The sequence below is a fragment of the Scardinius erythrophthalmus genome (genome assembly GCF_964197995.2).
Source record: "Scardinius erythrophthalmus genome assembly, chromosome: 17".
Lineage (NCBI taxonomy): Eukaryota > Metazoa > Chordata > Actinopteri > Cypriniformes > Leuciscidae > Scardinius > Scardinius erythrophthalmus.
In genome coordinates this window covers 11,389,586-11,415,662 of record NC_138237.1, presented here as the reverse complement: position 1 = coordinate 11,415,662, position 26,077 = coordinate 11,389,586, and the positions used below count along the sequence as shown (strand labels likewise).

Below are 26,077 nucleotides of genomic sequence, written 5' to 3'. Positions count from 1 at the left end.
CATCACCTCCAGTTGTTTGAATTCACACAAAAAAACAGTAAAGAAAATAGCAACATCATTTCAACAAGACATATTCTTAGTGTATAACAAACTAATGTTTTTGAATTTAAATGATTTTAATACAGCAAATGTTGATTCAATTGGGGTTTGGCATATTGAAATCAAAAACTGATTTCAGTAACAAAGCTTGAATGCCTATCAACATGCCTTTTCTTTGATAGCTTACTCTCAGATGAAAAGACTGAAATATTATTTCACACTGTCCTGAGATTTCACGTTAAATTAGATGCTGTTACAAACACACATTAAGCAGATTTGCCATTGCCTGAGAAGAATTGATGCATTACTTTGTCAATGCAGATTTATTATGCATGAAACTGAGAATGTATGACTGTTGAACAACAAAGACATAAAAAATTTTATGCTACTCACAAATCAACAAAGTTAGATTATAGGATGATTTATACTGTATGGCTTAGGCAAACCCAATAAAACTATTTATCTGTAGGTTACATATAAATGCATTTCTACATATTATATATAACAATTTAATTTATTTTATATTTACATGTACGCTTTAGACATAAACACATGTTTAGTGTGTTTAACTCTATCCAACAAAATACACACCAGTCTTCTCTCAGATATTTCTGCATAAAATAAGGCAACTTGGAGTTTGACTCTAGCACTGGCAAGGGCTATTTCATTAACTCGTCTCCATGTAACTGGTTTTTAATGGTTAGCGACTTGTGCATCAACAAGATAATAACTATTTGGTTATTTTGGAATGAATTAGTTTAATAAAATATTTTTATATTTTCTTTTTTATATCAAACATAAAAAAAAATGCGATTCTGAATTAATAGCTACCTATACAGATTTGGAAAAATAGATTCTCACAGGGTTACCATTCAGAGAAACACAAATTCTTAAAGCCAATAATTCACTTGGAAAAACGCTGGCAGTTTACTTTTTAACTTGAATTTTACACCTGTTGTGCCTTTGTGTTCAAAATCAGTACCAATTACATTTATATTAATACAATCGGCAGAAGTGTTTAAGCGAGTTTACCTCCACCTGAGAGTTGTAAATATCAAAGGCAAATTTTACAGTTTACAATCAGTTCAAATCCCTTTTCATGTCTTTACATTTGCATGAGTGCACCATAAATATACAAAGACATTTTGAATTGTACGGCTGAGATTACACTATGTTTCCAGAATGAACACCATAATATGCAAGTAAATACTATTCAATTTCAAATTCATTAAATTTGAACACTTTAAATACCCCGATGATTATTATGTAACGGAGGGGGAGGGGCTATCAGACTCCGATGTTGAATGACAAAATAACCTTATAAAATTCATACACAACACGGTTGAGTAAATAGTGCATAAGTGCATAGTGTATAGTGCGTTGTTTGAGACACAGCTAAAGCCTAAATGGCTATTTCGCTATTGGGTAACATATAGCCAAAAGTACCAAATTTGTACCAGAGATAGAAAATGTATTTAGTTGGGAATTTTGCAGAAATCTACATTAAAGTAAATAGGATCCATTTTGATTTCATGTTAACTTCAAAGACTTTAAAACAGTTCTTTTAAGTGTAAAAAGATTTTTTTTTTTTGGTGTTTATAAGCGTCTCCTCATCAAAGTACACAATCTGTCAAAGAAACCTCTGTGACTTCACAGTCTCTTTACAACGCTCTACAAACTGCACAAGTAAAGTTCACAGCTCACAGACCTTTTTCAGACCTCAGCTCTGAAACGAGTCCTTCTTGCTTACACCTAGTTAAAAGTATCATTTGTATAAATATAAATCCTCTTTCTTAAACCAATGTAGCAAGATAAAGCGCTTCTTTTAGGGCTTGGCATGAGCTGTTGATAGTCTTAGTGTTTAGGATATTGTTTTTGCTGCATTCGAGGCGGATTGCATCTCTGCCTTCATGCACTGGACCACTATGTGCTAGTAGGATGGCATCAAGACTGTTGAATCCACATAACCGTTTACCATCACCCTCACGCCTTCCTGTGGCGCGGGACAGTACGATTGGTGGACGGCAGGTTTGCGGGGGTGAGGTGGTTGCTGGCTTGTGCATTGATCAGCCTGGGTGTAATCGTCCACACCCTGATGGGACGTTTCCCTTTGCAGAAACAGAATATTGTTTGATGTCACTTCTTTGACCTTGCTATAGTCCTCCCCGGTGCGATCGGACCCTTCAGCCTCACGGTTAGGGTCTGAAAGCGGCCTAAGAAGTAGCATATTGTCCGGGTTGACCCTCTGCACCTCTAAGTATTCCAAGGAACGTGACGGAGGCACGCAGTGAGCAGGAGTGTCGGAGCCGTCCCGATTGAACTGGTTGTAGCTTTGGGAATGTGGGCAGGCCGCCTTGCTGAAGAGGCCCTCCTGTGGCGGGATGTCCTGATGGTGAAGCTGGTGAAAGTTGCTTGCCGTTGCATGTGGTGACAAATGGCTGAGGATCTCTGGGACGCTGTGGTAGGCCGGTTTCGCAGCTCCTACTTGGTAGTGGTGGTGAAGTTGAGGTTGGGGAGACGAAAACACAACTGGCCAGGTCTTGACGCGTCCATCAGGGGACTCTGGAGAGCTGGGTTCAGGGCCCTGGCTTTCACTGCTTTCAGTTGAAGCCCAGCTCGTTTCTCCATGCTGGCTATACTGATGTTGATCGCTTCCGCCTCCTTCTCGTCCCTCTACGCACTTCTCCAAAAGCAGGGTGCGACTGTCGCAGCTGCCCCGGCCGGAGTCGCAGTCCGATGGGCTTTTGGACTTCATGCATTCCTCTGATAGATCTTTACCATCCAGTACCATCTCTTGCTCCTCATTGTCGTACACCTCAAGGTACTCAACCAGTAAGTCATCATAATCGGTGGTTGGAGGGAAACCTTGGATCACCAGAGAATTGAAAACTTCCTCTGATTTCCCGCTCTGTAAAGAAAGCAAAGCAATTGAAATAACTGCCAAAAAATGCACTTCAAATAATGTCAAAGATATCAAAACCTTTTTTTCCTCAGCACATGCTTTCCAACGAATGAACTTGTGAGACATTTCAAGGGGTATGAAGATTATTATAATTTGTCTTCTGAGGCATTATGGATTTTTGAAACAAAAAAAGGTTTTCTTAAAAATTGGCTTCCTCAGTCTGGATTTAAAAGACAATTATGAACTGAAAAAATGTGAAAAATTAGTTGGAAAATGACACTAACTTTGTAACATCGACACTGTTATTGAACTGAACTGAACTGAATCAACATTGAACTGAATAATAACACTATTGCCTTCTGTAGAGCTTCTAATAGCTAAATTAAAAAATATAAAAAATTGGTGCTCTACCAAAAGAGGAGGTGCAACAAAAAAAATCTAAAATTCATAAAAGTTAGGAAAATAAATTCAACTTTAATAGTTAAAAAACATGTGACGTTTCCTTGATGGTGGCCGAAACGTCACATGTTTTTTAAACTATTATAGCTAATATAATTAATTTCATAATTGATGAACTTTGCAACATTGACACTGTTCAACTGAATCAACTAGCTTAAGCTGAATAATGACACTATAGACATAATGTAGAGTATTGTATTACAGCTGAAATTGAATTTGTTTCATAATTGATGAATTCTGCAACGTTAAAATTGTATTTTCCTGTTCATTACTGTGAAGCTGCTTTGACACAATCTGTATTGTACATTTATATTTAAATCTGCTATATAAATAAATGTCACTTGAACTGATTTAACTTTCAATGGTTGCATAACACAATATTTAGCATTCAATCTTTGCTGTCTGGCGTTACAACAAACACATTCAATCTTTGCTGTCTGGCGTTACAACAAACACATTCAATCTATCTTAAAGAGTCCATCTTTAAAGCTAACTTGAAAACTTTCAAAGATGATTTGGAAACAGGTTCTTCTGAGTACCATGAGTGACCGTTTTATTACCTTGAGCAGCTGTTTGTCGAATCCTTTGATTTTCGGTCCAGGAACAGGAGGCAGCAAACAAAGCTTCACACTGAATACAAATATATTTGGGAAAAAAAAAAAAAAAAAAAAGTGAGATTCTAAAAATGTATATTGAATTCAACATTTTGCTCAAACCTGTTCTTCAAAGGTTAAAGGCACACTATGCAGTTTCCGTTTTTGTCAAACAGCGACCCCTAGAGTCGCTGTGGAGTACTTGTATGTAACGTTACTGTCGTAAATACCACTCACGCAGAGCCGCCTCTGCACACTCTTCCGACTGCGCTTTCTTCGTCGACTCTGCCATGATTCACGCCCCAAACCCCCCCCCCCCCCCCCCCCCCCCCGCTTTGCTATCGGGATGATTCGCCCTACTACGAGTTCGTTTAACATCGAAATTATTTCGAAGCTGTTATATTAAGGTACAAATCTTGCATAGTGTGCCTTTAAATACATTTTAGTAGTGTATTTATAATATGTATATAATAACATAAATGTACTCATTTGGATGATTTATTTAGATAAACAATTATTATATTTTCCTAGGGTGTTTAATAGTAATTGGTCTTCATTTCTTTGTGCAAGGTTAAGAACAATGTCTATCAACAAATGCTTTTCATGCATGATCATAATATAAGCACTATGGATACTGAAAAGGGATTTATCTACAATACGGAACAAAAGCTTCCACGTGTCCCGACAGGATTAAGAGATTAATTTTGGATCCCGTTTGTCCTTGTACTATTGAGAATCCCTCACATTATTTGACCACGTAATTAGTCTATCTTTTGTCTATTTAAATCTAGGTTGAGAGAAACTGGCCTAAGACTACTACATTTGAGAGTGAAGTGAGGTACTGCAAAATCTGGATCAATCCTCTAATGGCAGTTTAATCCTACATAAGTATTTGTCAGCAAGAACATTGTGTATAAATAGCCAGAGCAAATTTGATTTCAATCACACTGATAGGTATGAATGAACTAATAGGTATTTGCCAATGCCGGGTATAAAAACTGAATAATATGCAAAACTAAATAGATTAAATCTCAACCAGCGAAATATATCTGTAAACAAAAACAATATATTAAGGGACATGGTGAAAAAAAAAAAAAGAGATGGGAGGAAAAATTATTTGGCAGTGCTTTTGCGTTCTCTCGCAAATGATTTGTGTTAGTAAAGTAAAGTTTCTCGGGGAGAGAACGCAAAACCATTGCCAAATAATTTTTTTTCTCCACCATGTCCCTTTAGGGGCTCCGTACATTTAAAATAAAGTAAAATAGATTTAAAATGAAAAATAAGATGAACGTAGGGCTGAGTGGTGGAAATGTTTCAGGCTCAAAAACGCACCTGTTTCTATTTATGTTTAGCGTCCAGGTGAGGACGAGGACGAAGAAGACAGAGAAAATCGTGATTATGATCCACAGCGAACGCTCTCTGGGTATATCTATACAGCACAAACACAAAAACAGGAAATGGTGATGAATAGAGTGCATCTCCACTGCAATTTGTTTTCTACTTATGACACTAGATTGCGGTGACACACAGTACTACAAAAAATGAAAAAGAACAGGATAAACATTGGGTAAAATTGGGTCACTGCATTTAAAAAATAACCAAAAATACTATGAAAAAACTCTTGAAATAAACTAATTGGAACAGTGTGGGTATGTGAAAATGCTGTGAGCTGGAAACAGGCCGATCTCTGACTCATTTTGCTCTATTTCATGCTCGCCGTCGTCAGGTGTGACTCCCACCGGGCCTGACTTTCCACGGAAGCTCCAGGGCAACTGAGGCCCAACAGGAGCTGCAACTCAAAAACATGCGTGGCTGAGGTTGTGCTAGCCGGGTAAAGATGAGGTCATAACTCCCTGGAGAAACTGAAAGCCTGTTGGGACTCCCTCTACAATTGTCTGCTCTGTTAGATACATATGCGTAGAACAGATTTGTTCTCAGGCTCAGCGGGAGAACACAGGAACACAGACTATGGTCCTGAAACGGCTCTCTGGCGGTGCTGGATGATCATTTAATAGGCTTCAAGATTACCTCAACCTACTGGACCAGAAATGTTTTGCTTCTCTTACATGTGTCTGAGCTGAAAAAGGGCACGTATTTTCAGATGTTACCATTTTTCGCATCATTACTGGTGCAGGTTTTTATGTTTAGCAGCTGGCAAGTTAAAAAGTTTTAGAACTAAAAATCTTGGATTACAAATGTAAGTTAAACTAGAAAATAATGTAACTTTCAACTCCAATTGTTATGCTGATATGCTGAATTTAATTTGTAATAGTTGTATTAAATTCGCATAATGCAGAAAACAATACCTTTTATAAAAACATAAATAAATAAATAAAAATAAAAATAATATACACAGGGTCAAACGTTTGGAATAATTAATATTATTAATGTTTTTAAACATGAGTCTCTGCATTTACAGTGAAAACAGGAATTTTGCTAAATATTATTACATTTAACTGTTTTTATATATATATTAAAATGTAATTTTTTTCTGTGATGACAAAGCTGAACTTTCACCATCATTCTAATATGCTGATTTGATGCTCAAGAAACATTTCTTCTTATTATTATTATTATCAATGTTGAAAATAGTTGTGCTGGTACTAAATATTTCTATTTCAAATAAATGCTGTTCTTTGGAACTTTCTATTAATCAAAGAAAATGTATTACAGCTTCCAGCATTGATAATAATAAGAACCATTATTAATAATTGAGCCCAATAATAACTGATAATAATTAAGAAGCAAATCAGCATATTAGAATGATTTCTGAAGGATCATGTGACACTGAAGACTGGAGTAATGATGCTGAAAATTCAGCTTTGACATCACAGGAATAAATTACACTTTGAAATATATGAAATATAATATTAAAACAGAAAACAGTTGTTTTAAATTGTAATAATATTTCACAATATTACAGTTTTTTGATCAGATTAATGCAGCATTGCTAAGCATATAAGACTTCTTTCAAAAATATTAGACATCTTAACTATTTCAGACTTTTGACCTCAGTGTGTGTGTGTGTGTGTGTGTGTGTGTGTGTGTGTGTGTGTGTGTGTGTGTGTGTGTGTGTAATATATGTATGTATGTATGTATATCTACAGCATATTTGGAACAAAAACACTAAAGAATAAAATCTCCCTAAAAACATTTATAATAATCAAGTTTACTTTAAAAAAATGAAAAGAAAAAAGACTTACAATCAGGCATTTTGACATAGCTGGTTTGGGTCCACTCACTCCAGAAGCCATGATCAGGTTTACATCGCACCTGCACCATGTATTCTTTACCAGGGTGAAGACTGAACACGTTATAGTACTTCTGCATGCCAGCATTATACTCCTACACACACATAAAGAGAACACTTAAGATCACTGATCAATATGAAAATACATGAAATATATTTAATTATTAATAATAACTTTCTTAATAAAATGTCTTAAAAGTAAATAATATACAAATATCAAAACTCAATTTATTGCATATTGCTAAATATGTTGATATGTTGTTGGTTGAATTCAGATCAAAATAAATCTTTACTTAAATGTTTATGCAGTTAACTCTTAAAATCAATACAATCGCAGCATCAGCAATGATCATCAGTTACATGTGTTGCCTCAGTTCATAGAGCCAATACTATTGCTCTCGGGTTACTCTGTCACTAGGCAATCATTATTGTTCATGCCTCTGTCTTACTGAAGCATAGCCTTTGGGGTAAAAAAACAAATCTGGTTTGATCTAGTCCCTGTTGTTCTGCATATCTAGCCTCCCTCAGGTTTCTGCGGACTAATGAAGACATAAACCCAGGCTGGGACAGTCAATGATTAAACTGCTTTGTGTAACAGCTGATTTAACTGCGTTCCATTCATTTAAGATCTCGGATAAAATCACAAACAAACAACTGTTAACTGTTCTCTAGTCTGTTGTTAATATTTAAAAAGCTCACATTCAACAAGTTAGATGATAATACCAGTCAATCATATCAAGAAAACAAGCATGTAAAGTCCTGTGTATTGTGAAGATGGCAAACTGCATTCTAGTTGTTTCCTCTAGGTGGCGCAAATCTAAATAGTCCAGTGCAAACGGTAATAAATCTAGACTAATCGATAATCAAACACTTTCTAAAGAAGATGCACTATTTCTTTTTTTTCAACCCACCTCCCATTCTTTATCTTTTTCTTGTTTAACTCGTAGCTGGTAAAGTAGCGTGATCCACCCTGAGCGGGTGTCTGCGGTTCGTGGTTTCTCCCAGGTCACTCTTACAAAAGGACCCTGGTCTTCATGGACCACTACTGCTGTGACGTTCTCTGGAGTGTTCGGTTGAACTGTGGGTGAAATAGAGAGGACAGGATAGGATGAGCAAAATATACAAGAGGGTAAACCTACTAATGTGATAATATGATCCTGTGATATAAAACCGTGAGGCATTTTTTAGGATTCTTCAATGAACAGAAAGTTCAGTAGAACAGCATTTATTTGAAATAGAAATATTTTGTAACAATGTAAAAGTATTTGGTGTCACTTTTGATCAGTTGGATGCGTCTTGCTGAATAGAACTGAAGTATTAATAAAAAAAAAAGAGACTCAAAACTTTTGAATGGTAGTGTACATCACACCATTTTGAATGTAAAGGGATAGTTCACCCAAAAATGAAGATTCTGTCACAAAGGGCCAGATTTACGAACAGCTTGCGCCAACCAACGCAAACCCTTATTTGGAGTTACAAAACTACTGTCAGGATTTACTAAAGACACGCAGTGAAAACTTCGCGCTGAAAAGGCATGGACAGGGTTATTTTTGCGGCTGACCTTATTTGATATGCATTTTTTAAACGCAAAATTTATGGGAGGAGACTATTCAGATGAATCATGCAAGGTGATTTTCTAAGGTTTGCTCTAGTCAATTTACTGGTATTTATGCAAGCTTGTTTCCGCCACTGAATAAAACATTTTAAAAGATAATTGCGACTTTTTATCTCACAATTGCGAGTTTACGTCTCGCAATTCTGACTTTATTTCTCAGAATTGCGAGATATAAAGTCAGAATTGCGTGAAATAAAGTCAGAATTCTGAGATATAAAGTCAGAATTCTGAGATATAAAGTCAGAATTGTGAGATATAAAGTCACAATTGCGTCTTATAAAGTCAGAATTCAGACTTTTTTTCTCGCAATTGCGACTTTATATCACGCAATTCTGACTTTATATCTCAGAATTCTGACTTTATATCACGCAATTCTGACTTTATAACACATAATTGCCAGTTTATATCTCGCAATTCTGACATCTTTTCTCAGAATTGTGAGGTATAAAGTCCAATTCTAAGGGGGGAAAAAAGACGGACTTTTTTTTTTTTTTTTTACCTTAGAATAGTTTATATCTCACAATTCTGACTTTATAACACGCAATTGCGACTTTATATCATGCAATTCTGACTTTATATCTCCCAATTGCGTGATATAAAGTCAGAATTCTGAGATATAAAGTCAGAATTGCGTGATATAAAGTCGCAATTGCGAGAAAAAAAGTCAGAATTCTGACTTTATAACACGCAATTGTGACTTTATATCTCGCAATTCTGACTTTAAAACACGCAATTGCGACTTTATTTCATGCAATTCTGACTTTATATCTCGCAATTCTGAGAAATAAAGTCAGAATTGCGAGATGTAAACTCACAATTGTGAGATAAAAAGTCGCAATTATCTTTTTTTTTTTTTTTTTTTGTGGCGGAAACAAGCTTCCATAGGTATTTGAGCCATTATTGAACGCCCAAAAAAAGCATGTCTTAAACCAGACGCTAATGTGTGCTGCTCTTGGTAGATTTTCCACTCCCTTCTGAGCTTTTTTGGTATTGCCCTCTCATGCTAATTTGCCATGTTTAGTAAATCTAGCCCTAAATATAATATATTGATGAATGTCAATAAATTAGGACGAAAAAAGTACAAAATAACTTTTAAAGCCATATGATCACTTTGTATGAGGAACAGACTGAGATTTGCACCATTCACTGAAATTCTAGCCTTTACTGTAGCTTTAAAATCTCATTTGCTTATTACAAACCAGTTTTGGAGTTTGACAGACTTTGATTGATTATACAGAAAAGAGTAGCTCTGATATTTTTGTGTTCCAAAAATGTCATGCAGGTTTTTGAACGACATGAGGGGGAGTAAATGATGACATAATGTTCATTCTTGGGTGAACTATTGATTTCAAATTCCGTGCATTCAGCAATAACTCAGAAAACTAGTTTCTTCCAGATTGAGGGTAAGGTCAACCTAATGAGGTCAACCTAAGTGACCTTTGCACACCAACCTGAAAACTTGCTGAAGAAGAAGAAAGAAAGAACAGAAAAGTGTGCTTCATATTGTGAACGAGTGTTTCGCCCCTTCAGCATAAATAAAAAAAACATTAGTTAAAGTTTAGTCTCAGTTATAGTTGTACATATGAGTTAATGATAAGGAGGAATTGGACTGCACAAATTGTTCAGATCAAAAGAACTTGACATGTCAAATTGTGCAGGAACTAAAAATAAACCAATCAAATTATATTGGTAAAAATGACCCTTTTGGCTTAATGCGCGAGAGAACATGTGACAGACGGAAACTGTGTGTAATATTTTATGACCCAGACGACAGAATAATGTTCTTTCGCAACAGTGATTCCAGACGGGCAGCAATAACATTCCTCTCATTGATGCAACAGCGGTCTGTACATCCAATATGCACTAATAAACGAAATTACAAACGAATGACACATTATGCAGGAAGGAACATAAGGTGAGAGGGGCGGATGAAGAGAAATGAATGGGAAGGGGGTGATACAGTAAAGGAAGAACCTACAGTAACATACAGTATAAGCATACCTATATAGACCACGTCCACCTCCACAGGCTCTGAAATATTCTTCCCCAGGGCATTAGTGGCCACCACAGTGATGTTATAGTTGACCCAAAGCGATGTGTCGTTTTTGTTGAAGAAACACGAGTTCTCGCCCGCGGTTCTGTAATCCGGGCACTCGTAGACCGTCTCGGAGCTGAATATGAGAGATATCAACAGACAGATTTACACTTAATAACTGAAATGATACAGACACCAGAATTAAATATGAACATTTCTACAGCTAGCTTGTGTCTGAACACTGTGACAATCCATAATCAGAGCCAATATGCACATCCAAAACTGAAAATAATATTTTGATGATAAATGTGCCAACCATAATACTCAAAACTCATGATGTTACCATCAAAATATGAACTAAACTTGATCAGTGTACTTTTCATTTACTACTGTATGTTTGGGCCAAAAAGAAAATGAGTTTCTCAGTGTTTAGTCCATGTATGTTAGCTTTGATACTAATCTAAACTACAATTCAAAGGTTTGGGGTCCTAATATATATTTTAAGAGAAAATTGATCAAAAGTGACAAATACTTTTACATTATATATATATATATAAAAAAATCTATTTCAAATAAATGCAGTACATTTGAACTTTCTATTCATCAAAGAATCCTAAAAAAATATTAAGCAGCACAGCTGTTTTCAACATTGATAATATGAAATGTTTGTTGAGCGGATAATCAGAATATCAGAATGATTTCTGAAGGATCATGTGACACTGGTGTAATGATGCTGAAAATTCAGATTTGACATCATAGGAATAAATTACATTTGAAAATAAAAAATGAAACAGATATTTTAAATTGTAATAATATTTCACAATATTACAGTTTTTAATGTATTTTGATTAAACAAATGCAGCCTCGACGTATTTCAAAAACATTAAAAAAAGCTTACCAACCCCAAATTTTAGAACAGTAGTGTAGTGTACTCCTTAAAGTTGACAAAATAAACCTTTTATTGCAGTAAATGTACAGTCTTTCTGGGAAAACGGACCAAAAATATTGACAATTCATCTTCCCTGCAGGGGTGTAGGAACATTTTTGTAAACGTATCCCAACAACATTACAAACTCTGCACCCTTGAAATATCAGAATTCAGCACATTCTTCACATGAGAACTGTACGAACATGAATTCTACGAACTCCACTTGGTGTGGCATTACATGGTATTACGGTAGGTTTGATCTGTTTGTTTACAGTACTTGCTGAATCTCAAAGCCATAATGTTGGCATAACACTTCATGGATGTGCTCTGGTGAAAATCGGAGTAAATTATATTTAGCAGGTTGTGTGGGCACTTGTGTGTTGGCTGAAAGCAAGTCATGTATATATTTCTGATTATTTCACATATGAGCTCAGAAATAAACACATGGCAGAGAAAATCTAGTTTAAACCACTCATTACTGAAGAGGAAAGGGCAAGACAAAGAAAAGATGCTCATTAAACAATCAATCAATGGCTCTAGAAAAGGAAAAAGAATAGAGACTGACTTTTCTAGACGGTAGTAGAGGGCATAGGTTGTTGGCAGACCCCCGTCATCTCCAGGCTCCCACCAGCAGGTGAAGGTCTCCTTCTCTGGGGAGCGACAGCTTGTGAGTCTGGGTTTGCCTGGGGAACTGACACCTGTGGATATATATTGTGCCCATTTAGAGTGAATAGAGAAACCGGAAGTCTAATTCGCCGTTGGTTCCTTCAAGATTTCACTATGGGGTTTTACAATGGTTTTTTTTTACATTTTTGAGTAAAATAAAGTATGTGGTAAGCATAAAAAAAACTAGTTTTACGGAATTTTACTGTTTTATTTTACAGATTTTTCATGTATTTTTGAAATGTGGTAAAAAAAAAAAAGTCAAATTACTGAAATAGACTGCAAATGTACTTTTCCTGTGTAAAATTACATGAAAAACATGCAAATGTCATGTCAATTTCTGTAATTTTTTTTTCTGGCACCCCAGCTGCCGGAATATTAAAGTTTTTTTACGGGGATTTTTTTTACAGTACATTGCACACACTCACACCCCAAGCTTTTCTAGTTACTTTTTTAAAAATTCACGTTTTCGCTATGGGTGTGTATAATTTAAGTTGAAGCACAAAACGTCAAAGTACAGTCAAGTTATGTATCACACAGGCTTTATTTTACTCATAAATTGAAAACCCCCATTATAAAACCCCATATTTAAATCTCGAAGGAACCAGTGGTGAATTAGTCTTCCGTGACACATTAAAGTCACCGTGATATCAAAATTGATAGTTATTATTTTTATGGAATATTGTATTTTTATTATTATAAATGATTTATTTGTGAACAATATATGTTTTTAATTAATGTGCACTTGTAATCTTTAATCAAAATAACCTTTTTTCGCTTCTTTTTTCTGATGATGCGAGGACGGGACAACCTGTCACTCACGTGAGATCGCTAACGACAATCATCCAATCAATCGACGGACCAAATCAAGTCCCGCCCTACATTTTTTCTTGTTCGAGAAGCCATTTCACTCTAACACACGTCATAATAGGGAAGAAAAGTCTATCTCGACTTCCATGCCAACTTTTACATTTTGTAAAATAGATCTTTTTCTGTGTGCAAGACTATTTGTATGTAAATTATCACGTTAAATTCAATGGAAAAATGAAGGATTAACACTAATTTGTTTGCTTTGCGTTGCATTAACAAGGCCTATGATACTCTGTTCATGCATATACTAACCAAAAAAACTACCATGGTATTCTTTTAAGCACTTTGGAGAACCATGTAAATACCATGGTACTTGAATATGGCAATCATTCAATACCATAGTATGTAAAAATGGATGATAATGTTTAAAAGCTTGGGGTTTAAAAGTTAGTCAAGTTTAAAAGGTTTAAAAGTTAGTCAAGTTGAACTTCTTACTGTAGGTTTACAAGCAATAACACTGCTCACCTGCTGCTTGTGATATTAAATTGGTAATAAAGGTCAAAATCAGCACGGCCCCAGAGTTCCTCATTGTCCCTGATGGCTTCTAAACGCCTTAGATCTGTCAGTGAGAGATAAGAGAGAAAGCGAGATATTAGATCTTTATGATTTCCATTGGCATAAAGATCCCAAATAATTCTTTAATAGATGGGGGAAATACTGTGAAAGGTGTTTATACAAAATACATCTATTACAAATATAAATGTGCACGAGCAAATTAAACATGACAGACAGAAATACAGGTTATTGAGGAGAGCAGATACAGTACTGATTCTCACGGGTTAATGAGCCTTCTGTGTTTACAGTATAACATAAGATCATGTTGATGTGGGACCATTACAATGAAACAGACACTGGACGAAACAAAGACATATTTATTTGGAAAACTTTCTTTGTCACCTGTCACCTGAAAATATCTACTGCTTACAAACCAGAGCAATCAAATATGCCTCTTCGAATATATTTTGAATATGATCCATAAAAAAAAAAAGCAAGTCTAGTTCACATAAAATAAAATAACATTTTTCTGCATTAGCATTTGCTTTTAAATTGTTTGTTTGTTCAGATCAGATTTCATTCTTTTTATTTAAATATTTTTCCTGGAACAAAGTGTTCATTCCCCAAAAGAAACTTTTTGCAAGTACTGGCAAAGTTTCTAGAGGGAAAAAACATTTTGCATGCGAATGCAAACTCATTGACTTACTGTATATATTTTTTTAAACCTTCCCCCCCAGGCTCCATACATCTTTCAACACTTTCTCAATCATTAGTTCCTTCAGTGCTTCTTATCATTTTAGAGAACAGGAGCAACTCAGATCAGTTCAACTCATAGTTACTATAAAAAAGGTACTATCTATATTTCATGAGGCTTTGCAACCAACTGCCTACCAATTAAAAATATAGCGGTCATCAAACTGCCACTTTCTACATTTTACATGCAAGGGACCATGTAAAAGAGCAGTATCTCTTAGTGTGGGAATTTTCCTACTAGTTTTATAGGTAATTTCTGTATGTTTACAACATGATACCTTGAGGCAAAGCTTTTAAACTTACTTTTCAACATCACCTTTCTGCCAATGGAAGAAAAGACTTCTATTGGCATATGTGAAACTTCCAGTAAGAATTGCTCAACTCATAAAATAGGCAGACAGATCCATGCCTCCAATCAAAGGTCTAAAGTTCTACGGAAACTATTTTCAACTTGAATTTTCATCAAAACAGACAAACACAGCAAAAAATATAGTCAAATGTTAAGCTAATGCAAGATATTAAACTTGAATAGGGAATTACATTTAATATCAGCTCTTTTATTTACTATTTATCCATGTTTTTTGGGGTTTGCAATTATTATAACCCCATTATCAATTTTTAGAATATACAGATTTCCAGGTTCTAGGTAACCAGGTTCAAAGTTTATAAATGAATATGAATATATATATATATATAATTTTTTTTTTTTTTTTTTTTTTTTATCAATGAATCCTGAATAAATGTATTCCCTGTTTCCTGTTTCCACAAAAATATTAAGCAGCACAACTGTGTATTTAGTTTAGTTGGTCATAATTTCACTTTCTTTCCTTTTACTTTGGTAGAAACTAAGAAATTGGAATGGAAACAGGAATAAACAAGAGCAGCAGGACAAAAAAAAAGGAAAAGGTCAGAGCACAAAAGGTGAACCTCTCTAATGAATATTCATGAGCAACCTGAGCAGCCAAGACACTCAAGCTACATGTAAGTCTAGTGAATTTAGTAAATCACTGATCATTTTTGACACTAATGTTATTTAGTGCTAAGTCTTACAGGGCCAGATATTTGAATTAAGGGGGTCTAAAGTGTTTAAATGCATACCAAACATGGGTGCTTGCCTACTTAGAATCACTAAAACACGTTGTGGCGAGCACGACGAGGTCGAGGGCCGTGGGAGGACGCGAGGCCGGTGGCGTGATTGATAATGAGCGACACGTGCGCGACGCACCAGACTCGCATCTCTCACGGAGGAGCGGAAGCATAAAGGAGGAGCGACGACAGTGAAGAGCGAGAGAGGAACAGGCCTGTGTTTTATTTGATGTTCTGTGTTGCCAGCAGTTGTCCGTGAGGGGCTGCTGGCTTTTACTTTCATTTTGTATTTGTTTTATTTTTGTCATTAAAAGTCTTTAAATGTTCGCCGGTTCCCGCCTCCTTCCTCCCAGGTTTCGGCACCAATGTAACGAGGTATGTTGTTACGGGAAGAAGGAGGCGGGAACCGGACCGTGCGTCGTGCACGTGTCGCTCATTATCAATCACGCCACCGGCCTCGCGCCGCCCGTCCTCCCACGGCCCTCGACCTCGTCGTGCTCGCCACACACGTATGTCTAATAATGTATCATTCTTTAAGAAAACCCACAATTTGACCACTAATTCTTGTTTGTAGCTCTAGTGTGCACAATGAGTTATGGGCCAAGGTTTTGAGCAAAATATCTGAGCTCTAATGATGCAAAACGTTCAGACAATCATCAGAACCAGTCATAAGTGGCACGGGTATATTTGTGGCAATAGCCAACAATACATTGTATGGGTCCAATTATTGATTTTTCTTTTATGCCAAAAATCATTAGGATATTAAGTAAAGATCATGTGCCATGAAGATCTCTTGTAAATTTCCTACCGTAAATATATAAAACACTTATTTTTGTGAGTGAATGCAGCACAATCGTGAACATAAATGGACAACTTCAAAGGCATACTCCACTTTAAAATGAAAATCATTTACTCACCCTCATGTTGTTTCAAACCTGTATGAATTTCTTTCTTCTGCTGAACAGAAAGGAAGATATTTAGAAGAATGTCAGTAACCAGACAGTTTCTGGTACCATTGACTTCCATAGTAAGAAAAAATATATACTATGGAAGTCAATGGTACCAGAAACTGTCTGGATACTGACATTCTTCTAAATATCTTCCTTTCTGTTCAGCAGAAGAAAAATTCATACAGGTTTGAAACAACATGAGGGTGAGTATATGATGACAGAATTTTCATTTTAAAGTGGAGTATCCCTTTAAAGGCGATTTTATCAATGTTTAGATTTTTTTGCACCCTCAGATTCCAGATATTCAAATAGTTGTATCTCGGCCAAATATTGTCATATCCTAACAAACCATACATCAATGGAAAGCTTATTTATTCAACTCTCAGATGATGTATAAATCTCAATAAAAAAAATTTGACCCATGTGACTGGTTTTGTGGTCCAGGGTAACATATTTCCAATTAATGCCCTGCTCATACTGATAAATCTCATAGACTGTAAATCACAGTCATATAAAGATAATGTCACAACCTATGCACCTGTGATCTAACCTCATTTTGTATAATTCATAGAAACTTGACCTGTCAAAAGACAACAAGTCCTGACTCATACTAGCAAACATGATTAAGACAATTCTCTGGAAACTAAAAGGACATGAATGCATTACCATTTCCCATCAATTTGTTTTCCTAAGCATTTAGCCGTTAGCTTGAGAACACGACTGTAGCATGAGAACACAAGCTAATCAATCAGTTTGTTTTTCACCTAACATATCAGTTTCTGACAGCTTTACGATATTAAGTGCTACCGGTGTAAGCATGGAAATAATATGCAAATACATTTGGCATCTGACTCCTCCGGAATCGGCTCAATCTCCAGCCTACCATTAATCCGATGACAAATAAGCACTAAGCACATGGAAAGCATGATATTAGGACAGCAGATTGAGATAGACATAAACATGACGGATAGAAAATGAGTGAGAGAGAGAGAACTTTTATTTCCCCTGGTGAACAGGGTGGCATCACAGATTTAAAAAAAAGAACGAAAAAAAGCTTCTCCAGCTGGCATTTTCTCCATATCTGATTATGTAAGAGATTATATCATCATAACAGAAAGACCAGGTCCAACTGTGTTGGGCTTCATTCCCTCTCGATGCAAAGTTGAATAGTGCAAGACACTGCCATGACACAAGCTGGCAGCCCACCAGCGCCTCAATGAGTTCAACAAGCATGCCGGGTTGAAGGAGGACACTGGATTGTTGTTTTTCATTGCTGAAAACTTGCAACTGGCTTGGGATCTAATATGCTGATTTGGAGCTCAATTATATCAAGTACAATTGACACTCAATTATTAAATATAATTGAAATGAATGACCCTGTGGTGAAAATAAAGTTCTGTGTATACTCAATGACGCAAGTTACATATAAGCTATTTTATGGCATGAAGAAATTATTTTCACAGGAAATATGTCATTTTGATTATCAAAGATGAGTTTTAGCCAATGAAAATTCAGAACACACAAAAATACTAGCACTTTTAATAAACTGTCTCTAAACTGTCATCTAATTGGTTTGTTGTGTATTAACCTAACTAATTGGCAATTAGTTAGTAAAGATATAAAGGTGTGCGGATTGCTGACCCTTTAATCTTTAAAACAGATTCCTGGGATGAGTTTAATCCAGTATCACAACCAAATAGCACAAAGGGGCATGTCTGACAGTGATGTGTATATACTGCCATTTATTATGTAATCAAAAAGAAAATTATTGTTGGTCTTCAATCATAGAACATTATTGCAATGCCAAGAAATGAACATCAAAACAAATAGGTAGAAGCAGCCTTTAGCAAGACCTTTCCAAAGATGACAACCCAGAAGCATTGATCTTGCATTGATTTATTGACTTGTAAATGTGCTGAATGCTTGTCCATTGGCAAACAAATGGTGCACCCTGAACTGTTGCAGAAAAGGCACTGGCAATAACTGGCTTGTTCCTTCTTAGTCACGTACAATGAAAATTCAGACTCTGTAGTGCATGTGGTGACAGCAAGCAAGAATATAATCATCTACATCTAGCAGTAGATTCCTGCCACTCATTTGTCGTATACGTTCCTGTTGGTATTTTCCACTGTCTAACGCTTTGATTTTAAGAATGTTCAGTGTGATCTGATAATTGGCATTAGAAGATTGCCTTCCTACTGTTAACAGTTATCTTACATAACTTCCAAGTGGGGGTAAGCTGCTAAGCCGGGCGAACAGTAGCAAGCATGGGCTTGTCAACAAGTCAGCACGTATCTAAAGATTATCTAGCAACCCGCGGTCTCACCCACCCGCTACTCTTGTATTCCATTTCTGGCCCTTATAATTCCATAGATAGACCTCTGAGAGGTCTTGCTGGCATTAGGAATTAATGTTCTCAGGTTAAAGCTATGAAAAGATCAAGGCAGATTACCTGGCCTAATTTTGCCCCATCATTTTATGTATAGAAGGTTTTACATTTAAACTCTGCATTGCGAGGAATTAAAGAGGACCTATTATGCTTTTTTTTACATTTTCAACTTTCTTTAGTGTGCTGTTTGAGCAAGTTACAAAGCACAAAGTTACTCAAGAGAGAGTTATTTTCTATATCAGTTCAGAACTCCCTGAAACGCCTTGATTGTAGTCTTGAATTGTCTACCAAGAATGAACACATAATTTCCGCCCAAGGAATATGCAAAATAAAGGGTGCGAGGCCTTGTTGAGGCCAAGAGATGCTGTTTTTCTTTTTTCAATAATGCGGTTATGGTAAGGGGTATAATATTTCTGAAACGCGCTCAAAGCGGTAGACCAATCACACTGATCCAGCTGACCAATCAGAGCACACTGCTCTTTTAGGAAGGAGGGGGTCCATAGAGACAGGAACTAAATATAGTGTTACTGACAGACTGTGAAGAGAGGTGATGCATCAATGTAAAATATGTGAAAATTTTGTTTTTTGAACATTCAAGCATGAAAACCTACTCAAGTAGAACCCAAAAACAAGACTTTGTAAAAGGGCATAATGGGTCCACTTTAAATTAGTGTATTAAACAACACTTGGGCTAATGTATATAAGCTGTATAGCTCATCAGAAACTAAGTGCATAAATATAGAATATGTGAATATAGAATGCAAACCTGATTAGAATGCAAAACAGATTTCATGCAAGAATGCAAATGAACGGGTGCATGTCTGTCATAGTTTGAATGTTTTTGCAGAGCAATGAGGTTATATGGGTTGTTTCAGCAAAAATCAGGAGATAGCTTAGCAAGTACAATTTTCCATTTAAAATGACCATTTAACCTATCACTGAAGATGGTAAAACATCAGTTCAGTCGAATAGAATAGTGCTTGTAGTCATGGCAATAAAATAAAATGTATTTTGCTTGTTCCTCTTGGTGGAAAATAAAATGCCAAGGTGGTGAATCATATGACAGTAGGAGAGCATTATGAGAGTACTGAACATAATTGTATGTTTGCTTCAGAAAACCCACAGTTTATATGAAATTAAACCCTTTAATATTTTACTCCGTATGTCTCAAAGGTATTCGAGGTGAAAATATTACACTGTAGACAGAAAAAAAATCTTTGAACTTATTTTTAGGAAAACAACTTTTTAAATAAATTCAACTGGAACAAAACTGCAAACAAATCCAGTATCTTTTACTAAATGTTGAAACTTCAAAATTCTGCACACATCCAAGTATGCTTTTTCACATTTTTGGATGTTTGGGATCTATAAACTGCATGTCGTCACATGCCAAACGTCTGCCTAAGAAACACAATTAAAGATTTCCTAGAATGTGGGCCGTCTGTTTAGATATTATCCAGAATTTAGTGGAAAACCATAGCAGGAAGCAATTCTCAAAAAGTTTCTCAAACAGAAACTGAAAACGTTCACAGTTGGTAACCACTTTTTTTTCTGGCAGTTTACTGTGTTCAGACATTTGTCTACAATGTGTTGTTCTTTCAATTGCTCTTTTCTCCATCCCCCGCAGTGAAACTCTGCACCAGCTGCACAATACATAACCATTCAACCCACCTCTTCTTTAGAGGTGTGAGCGGCGGTGTAGTGTTGCACTAGTGGGTGACATAGACCTGAAAGGTGATCGGTCGTGAGCCAAATCCAGACTAATGTTAGGGATTAGGATCATGATACTGTTGACGGGTGAACCTGTGTCTTTGGGGACATATCTAGTCGTCCTGGTGGGTGGCGATGACTGCGTAAGACTAATTCACAGCAAATCTCTAAAGTAGTCTGTCGTCATTCAGGTATAATCAGATCACATGGAAGGTGTAAACTCATGATAAATTACTAATGACACATGCCCCGAAAGAGTCTTGTCTTTTTTTAAATTGCCTTTTTGTTAAAGGGATAGTCCACTCAGAAAAAATTTAATTTTAATATTAAATTACTTTAAAATCAAACAGTTTGTTTAAATGTGTTTGAAGTGAATCACATTGTTAGTTTAGTATACAAGTGTAGTTCACCCAAAAATGACCATTCTGTCATCATTTACTTCCTCTCATGCTGTTCCAAACTTTTCTTTCTTCTGCAGAACACAAAAGAAGATATTATGGAGATTTTTTTCCCCCATACAATGAAAGTCAATGGGGTCCAAAACAACATTGAGAAAAACAGTAAAATGTCAAAACTTGCTGAAATTTCTCGAATTTTGTGATTCAAAGAATAAAATAGTCATACAGATTTAAAACAGCATGAATGTAAGTAAATGATGTGACACAATTGTAATTTTTGGGTGAACTATCCCTTAAAGAGAAACGATTCACTTCAATCGTATAGTTATATGAATTAGTTTCCACAGATTGTTTGATTTTAATGTAATTTAATATTTGATTTGTTACATTATATCAATGAAGAGGTGCTTTTGGCCCTGAGATTTAGTGTAATGTAAGTGATCGGCATTATGAATCAGTCTCATCTAAATTTGATATAAAATCATGCTATATATGCCTAAAAGAGATATAAAACACAAAGAACATGAGTAGCACATGTACTGCACAAAGCCCAAAACACACTTCGTTAGTATAGATATACATCACCAATTGTTATTGTTGATGGAATAACACAAGACCTTAGATTAACAACTGTTAAATGGTGAAACCAGTCGGACTAGCTCTCTAACATCTTCCCCTGCAGACAAATATCTCCACTTGTGTTTGTGAATTCATGTTTCTGCACGACTGAGGATTCTTTCCTGGTGGCAATGCTTTCCCCAAATTTCTACACTTCAGCATTACTCCATTAATCTGTTCATGTTATAAGGCACTTCTGATTCCAGAGTGGCTTTGACCGCTTGTTACAAGGTGTTGACATTAAAGGAATAGTTCACTTAAAAATTATAATTCTGTCATCATTTACTCAGCCTCAAGTTGTTTCAAACCTGTATGAGTTTCTCTCGTCTACTGAACACAAAGAAAGATATTTTGAAGAATGGCAGTAATCAAACAGTTGATACCCCATTGACTTCCATTGAGTAAATGATGACAGAATTTAAATTTTGAAGTGAACTATTACTTGCATTCAACTAATTCCAGTGAATAACCTGCCAGACTGACGTTCCATTTTTTTAAAAGAAAAAAAGCTATTTAAAAAAAAGTAACTTTATAGTCACGTTTGTCAAGTTCCAAAAAGGACAAAAAAATTTAATAGTCCACAAATTGCCATTAAAGTAGTCCATATATATATCAAGTCTTTCGATACCATTTTTAGAAGGAACAGGATAGAATTTTAACTATTCAATGAAAATCGTCCTAGCCACCGAAGCTCTTATCAAAACTGCTGTTAAATGGGAAACAGCTTTGTGAAATTATCATTTAGTGTTCCACTTAAAAAAAAAAAAAATACAGTTTTGCAACAACATGAAGGTGAGTAAATAAAGTTTTGTGGTGAACTACTGTAAGCTATGTTCTGGCATGTAAAAACAAGAAAGAAATGTAGCCTAACTGCTATACAAAAACAAACTGAGTAAACCTTCAAAAATGATTCATTCGGAAGTGCAAACAATGACACAACAACATCATCGCTCTGACATGGGATCCATTCCAGACCTGATGATGCCAAGCAATAAAAGCATTTGCTGAGGTCAATGAGTTAATCAAGTGAACAGGAAATAGGTCAGTGCTGAATAGAAGCTGCAAATTTAAGAGCGATATATATGAAAAGCTGCTTAAGCTGGCTTAAAGGGGATATGTGTAAGAATTTCCATGTATTAATCGCTTTTTTATTGCCAATGTGTGAACAGCTTGTAACAAAACTTGAGACTTTCCAGATTTCCTGTTGACTATGCATGCCTGTAGACAGATTTTTATGTGAAGGAAAATCAAAAGGAGGTTCCAGTCCAGAGATCCTCTCTTCCATTCAATGACACATGAAATGAATGCTTATACAATGTTCAGGATAATGTCGAAAGAGCTATTCTGTAATGTAACGTCATTGTATCATGGATTAATTCAAATAGTCTCACATAGCCAGATCTGTATAGTCTATAGTCTCAAATGTATAATTTATGATCAAACTACTGTATCATAAGTGTAATTTTAAATACCTCATTTGTCGACATAATGCGGGTGAATTGGAGAGCTTGCATCCACATCGCTATGATCAGATGCTTTCTCACCATTGTCATTTTTGTTGTGTTTTTATTCTATTGAGAGGAAGCACGCATGCAGCACACATTTTATCAAGCACAAAGCACATATTTAGGTATTCTTCTAAACGTATATATATTTAAATACATATATATATATATATATATATATATATATATATATATATATATATATATATATATATATATATATATATATTCAAAACCTCTGTTTTAGCCACAACTGTTAGCCACATTTCCCAGATACACTTCACATGCCTTATTGCCGCTATGATCCAGGCCATCAAGGTGGCTCTCACCAACAAATGATAGACTATCATGATAGCAGGAGTTTTATTAGCCAGCTCAATAAACAACCAGAGCGATTTGCAAGTGTTGAACACTCTCACTGATACAATCAGCTGAATGGCCGCTTAGGAAGTGGCATGTCTCACTTTAATCAGGTAAAGAAGCTATTGCCAGATCTTCCGGTGCGTTCCGCACGTCACACACAAAGCACTGGGTTTATTACATATGAATATTAAATGGATATTAAATACAAAAAGATAAATAGAAAAAGCTGATTTCTGCTCATACTGTACACTTTATCTGACTTCATATCATGCCCAGCATATCAAGATGATAATTAAGATAATTTTTTATTGTATGACTCTGTTTGAATTGCAAAACAGCTGACATAAGGATAAAATACTGTATGACAGACACCAAAACAACCTTTAACTCTGAAGCAGTCACCCATTATTAAACTGTTGACACTCGTTGCCGAGTTGAAACCCTGAAGACTTCACAGCCATTCTGTCCTCTTAGGCCCAGGATTAGACCGATGCAAAGCTCATTACATAATGAACGCCTATATCAGCACTTTCCAATCTCTAATATAATTAGACTCTAAAGCCCTGCTTTGATTCTGGGCCGTGTGAGCTAACTTGATGATCACGTCAAAATCAAAAATATTTAAGTCACACTTTACATTACACTGCTTGTTAAATGTATAATAATGAGCACACAATGATAACGCCTGCTTCATATGTAATTGCATGCAGCAAGTAAAACATGTTCCTGAATCAACATATTTTGTTGATCCTGGAACAAAATTCCTGTTTGAAACTTAAGTCCTATATCTCTAAACCTAACTCTACCCACAAGTTATCCTCAAATTAGGGAAATGATCGGTGGTGTATGAACACTGATGTAGAAGCACCTAACCATGGTTGTAAGCCTAAACTTGACATTAACTATAAACTGCAACTTGTCCCTCAAATCTGATTGGTTGATTGGAACTTTGTTCTAGGTTCAACACAGATGTTGATCCAGGAACGTGTTGTTCTTGGTGTAATCACTCACACTGATTCACAATTCATTCATATTATTTAATACAACAATAAATACACTGCATATAAACTCTTTAATGTAAGAATATTATACACCCTGATTAAAGAATTTGACAGAAGTCACAGTTTGTGTTAAAAGCAAAAACACACCATTCACACTTGAAACACACTTGTCCTGCATGGAATCAAATTTATCTTGAATCCATCAAATTTAATTGAATAATCACATTTACATTTACATTTAGTACAAGAATTTTAAATGAGTAAAAAAAATTAAGCTTAATAAAACAATTTTATAAATCTTAATGGAACAAGGAAATGGACCATTTGATGATGTGATTCATATTCATAAATTAATAAAAAAAAGAAAAGAAAATATGAATACGAATCACATAAACTAAATGGTCCATTCCCTTGTTCCATTAAGATTTATACAAAAAAATGTATTAAGCTCAAGTTTTTTTTTTACTTATGTAAAATCCTTAATTCATACTATAAATAATAGGATTATTCAAGGATTATTCAATTAAATTTGTTGGAATTTTACTATACAATTGAAATTTGTACATCTTAGAAAATCTTAAATATGTTGTGTCTATCTATCAATCTATCTATCTATCTATCTATCTATCTCTCTCATCTGTCTGTCTTGTCTATCTAGTTTATACATAATATAACTAGAGAGATTCATAGGAATGGAGAGAGACTAAAGTACTTAAATATAATACAAATAAATCTTCCTGCTTAGAATAGAGAGATCTATCTATCTATCTATCTATCTGAATAAAAGCAGTTTATAAAAGCAACTCAGATGCTATGAAGCACACTGCATGCTAACTATCTAATAACTAATTATATAAATAGTAAAGTTTATTAAATATGAAATATTTCAAATAAGTAGATAAAATAGTATTGTAAAAGTAAATATTGCAGTTCAGCCAAATCATTCATCAGAACATTACCATATAAATATACTCTCTTGCCTTATAAACCATGTTGGTTCATTACGCTAGCATGCAAGCATCTTTTCTTATTCGACTGTAAATTCTATTCAGTCAAGAGCATTTGATACAATGTCTTCGAGATCTCAAACAGCAGAAAAGTAGCAGCTCTGCGCTTACCTGCTGTTCATAGAGCTCCTATAATCCCTCTTTAATGATCGTGCTATCAGGATGGCTACATTGAACTGGTTGATTTCTGCTTTTCTTGCTTATGTAACAGCCCGCTCGTAAAGCTTAGAAAATGTCTTGAGCAAGACGTGTGTTCCTTCAGACCTCAGGTAAGTCAAATGCCTCCGGGCGTCCGGGTGATGGGCATCTCCTGTCTAACAGGTCTGCCTGTCAGTGGGCGTGGTCTCGGTCGCTCAGCCCCTCCCACACAAACTCCTCCCATTTTGCGCTCTGTACTGAGAGTTTAGTCATTGCTGATGCTGGAGTTTTTACAATACATGAATTAATA

General features: G+C 35.5%; 1 protein-coding gene across 1 annotated transcript; it reads right to left on the bottom strand.

The window, feature by feature from the left end:
- Positions 1-89: 89 nt before the first annotated feature.
- Positions 90-25,843, bottom strand: prlra (prolactin receptor a). Its single transcript, XM_081390243.1, has 9 exons — positions 25,741-25,843; positions 13,820-13,913; positions 12,387-12,519; positions 10,860-11,029; positions 8,155-8,321; positions 7,197-7,338; positions 5,326-5,422; positions 3,961-4,030; positions 90-2,947 (listed from the first exon to the last, which is right to left on the bottom strand). Exons 2-9 carry the CDS (start codon positions 13,881-13,883, stop codon positions 1,970-1,972), a joined length of 1,821 nt encoding a protein of 606 aa, XP_081246369.1. The 5' UTR covers positions 13,884-13,913; positions 25,741-25,843; the 3' UTR covers positions 90-1,969.
- Between the last annotated feature and the right edge of the window lie 234 nt (positions 25,844-26,077).

Excerpts from the sequence above, each read along its gene's own strand:
- prlra (XM_081390243.1), bottom strand. The coding sequence starts at position 13,883 with ATGAGGAACTCTGGGGCCGTGCTGATTTTGACCTTTATTACCAATTTA. Across the intron at positions 11,030-12,386 it reads CTCTACTACCGTCTAGAAAA|CTCCGAGACGGTCTACGAGT; the intron begins GTCAGTCTCTAT and ends TCTCATATTCAG. Across the intron at positions 2,948-3,960 it reads TCGACAAACAGCTGCTCAAG|AGCGGGAAATCAGAGGAAGT; the intron begins GTAATAAAACGG and ends CTTTCTTTACAG.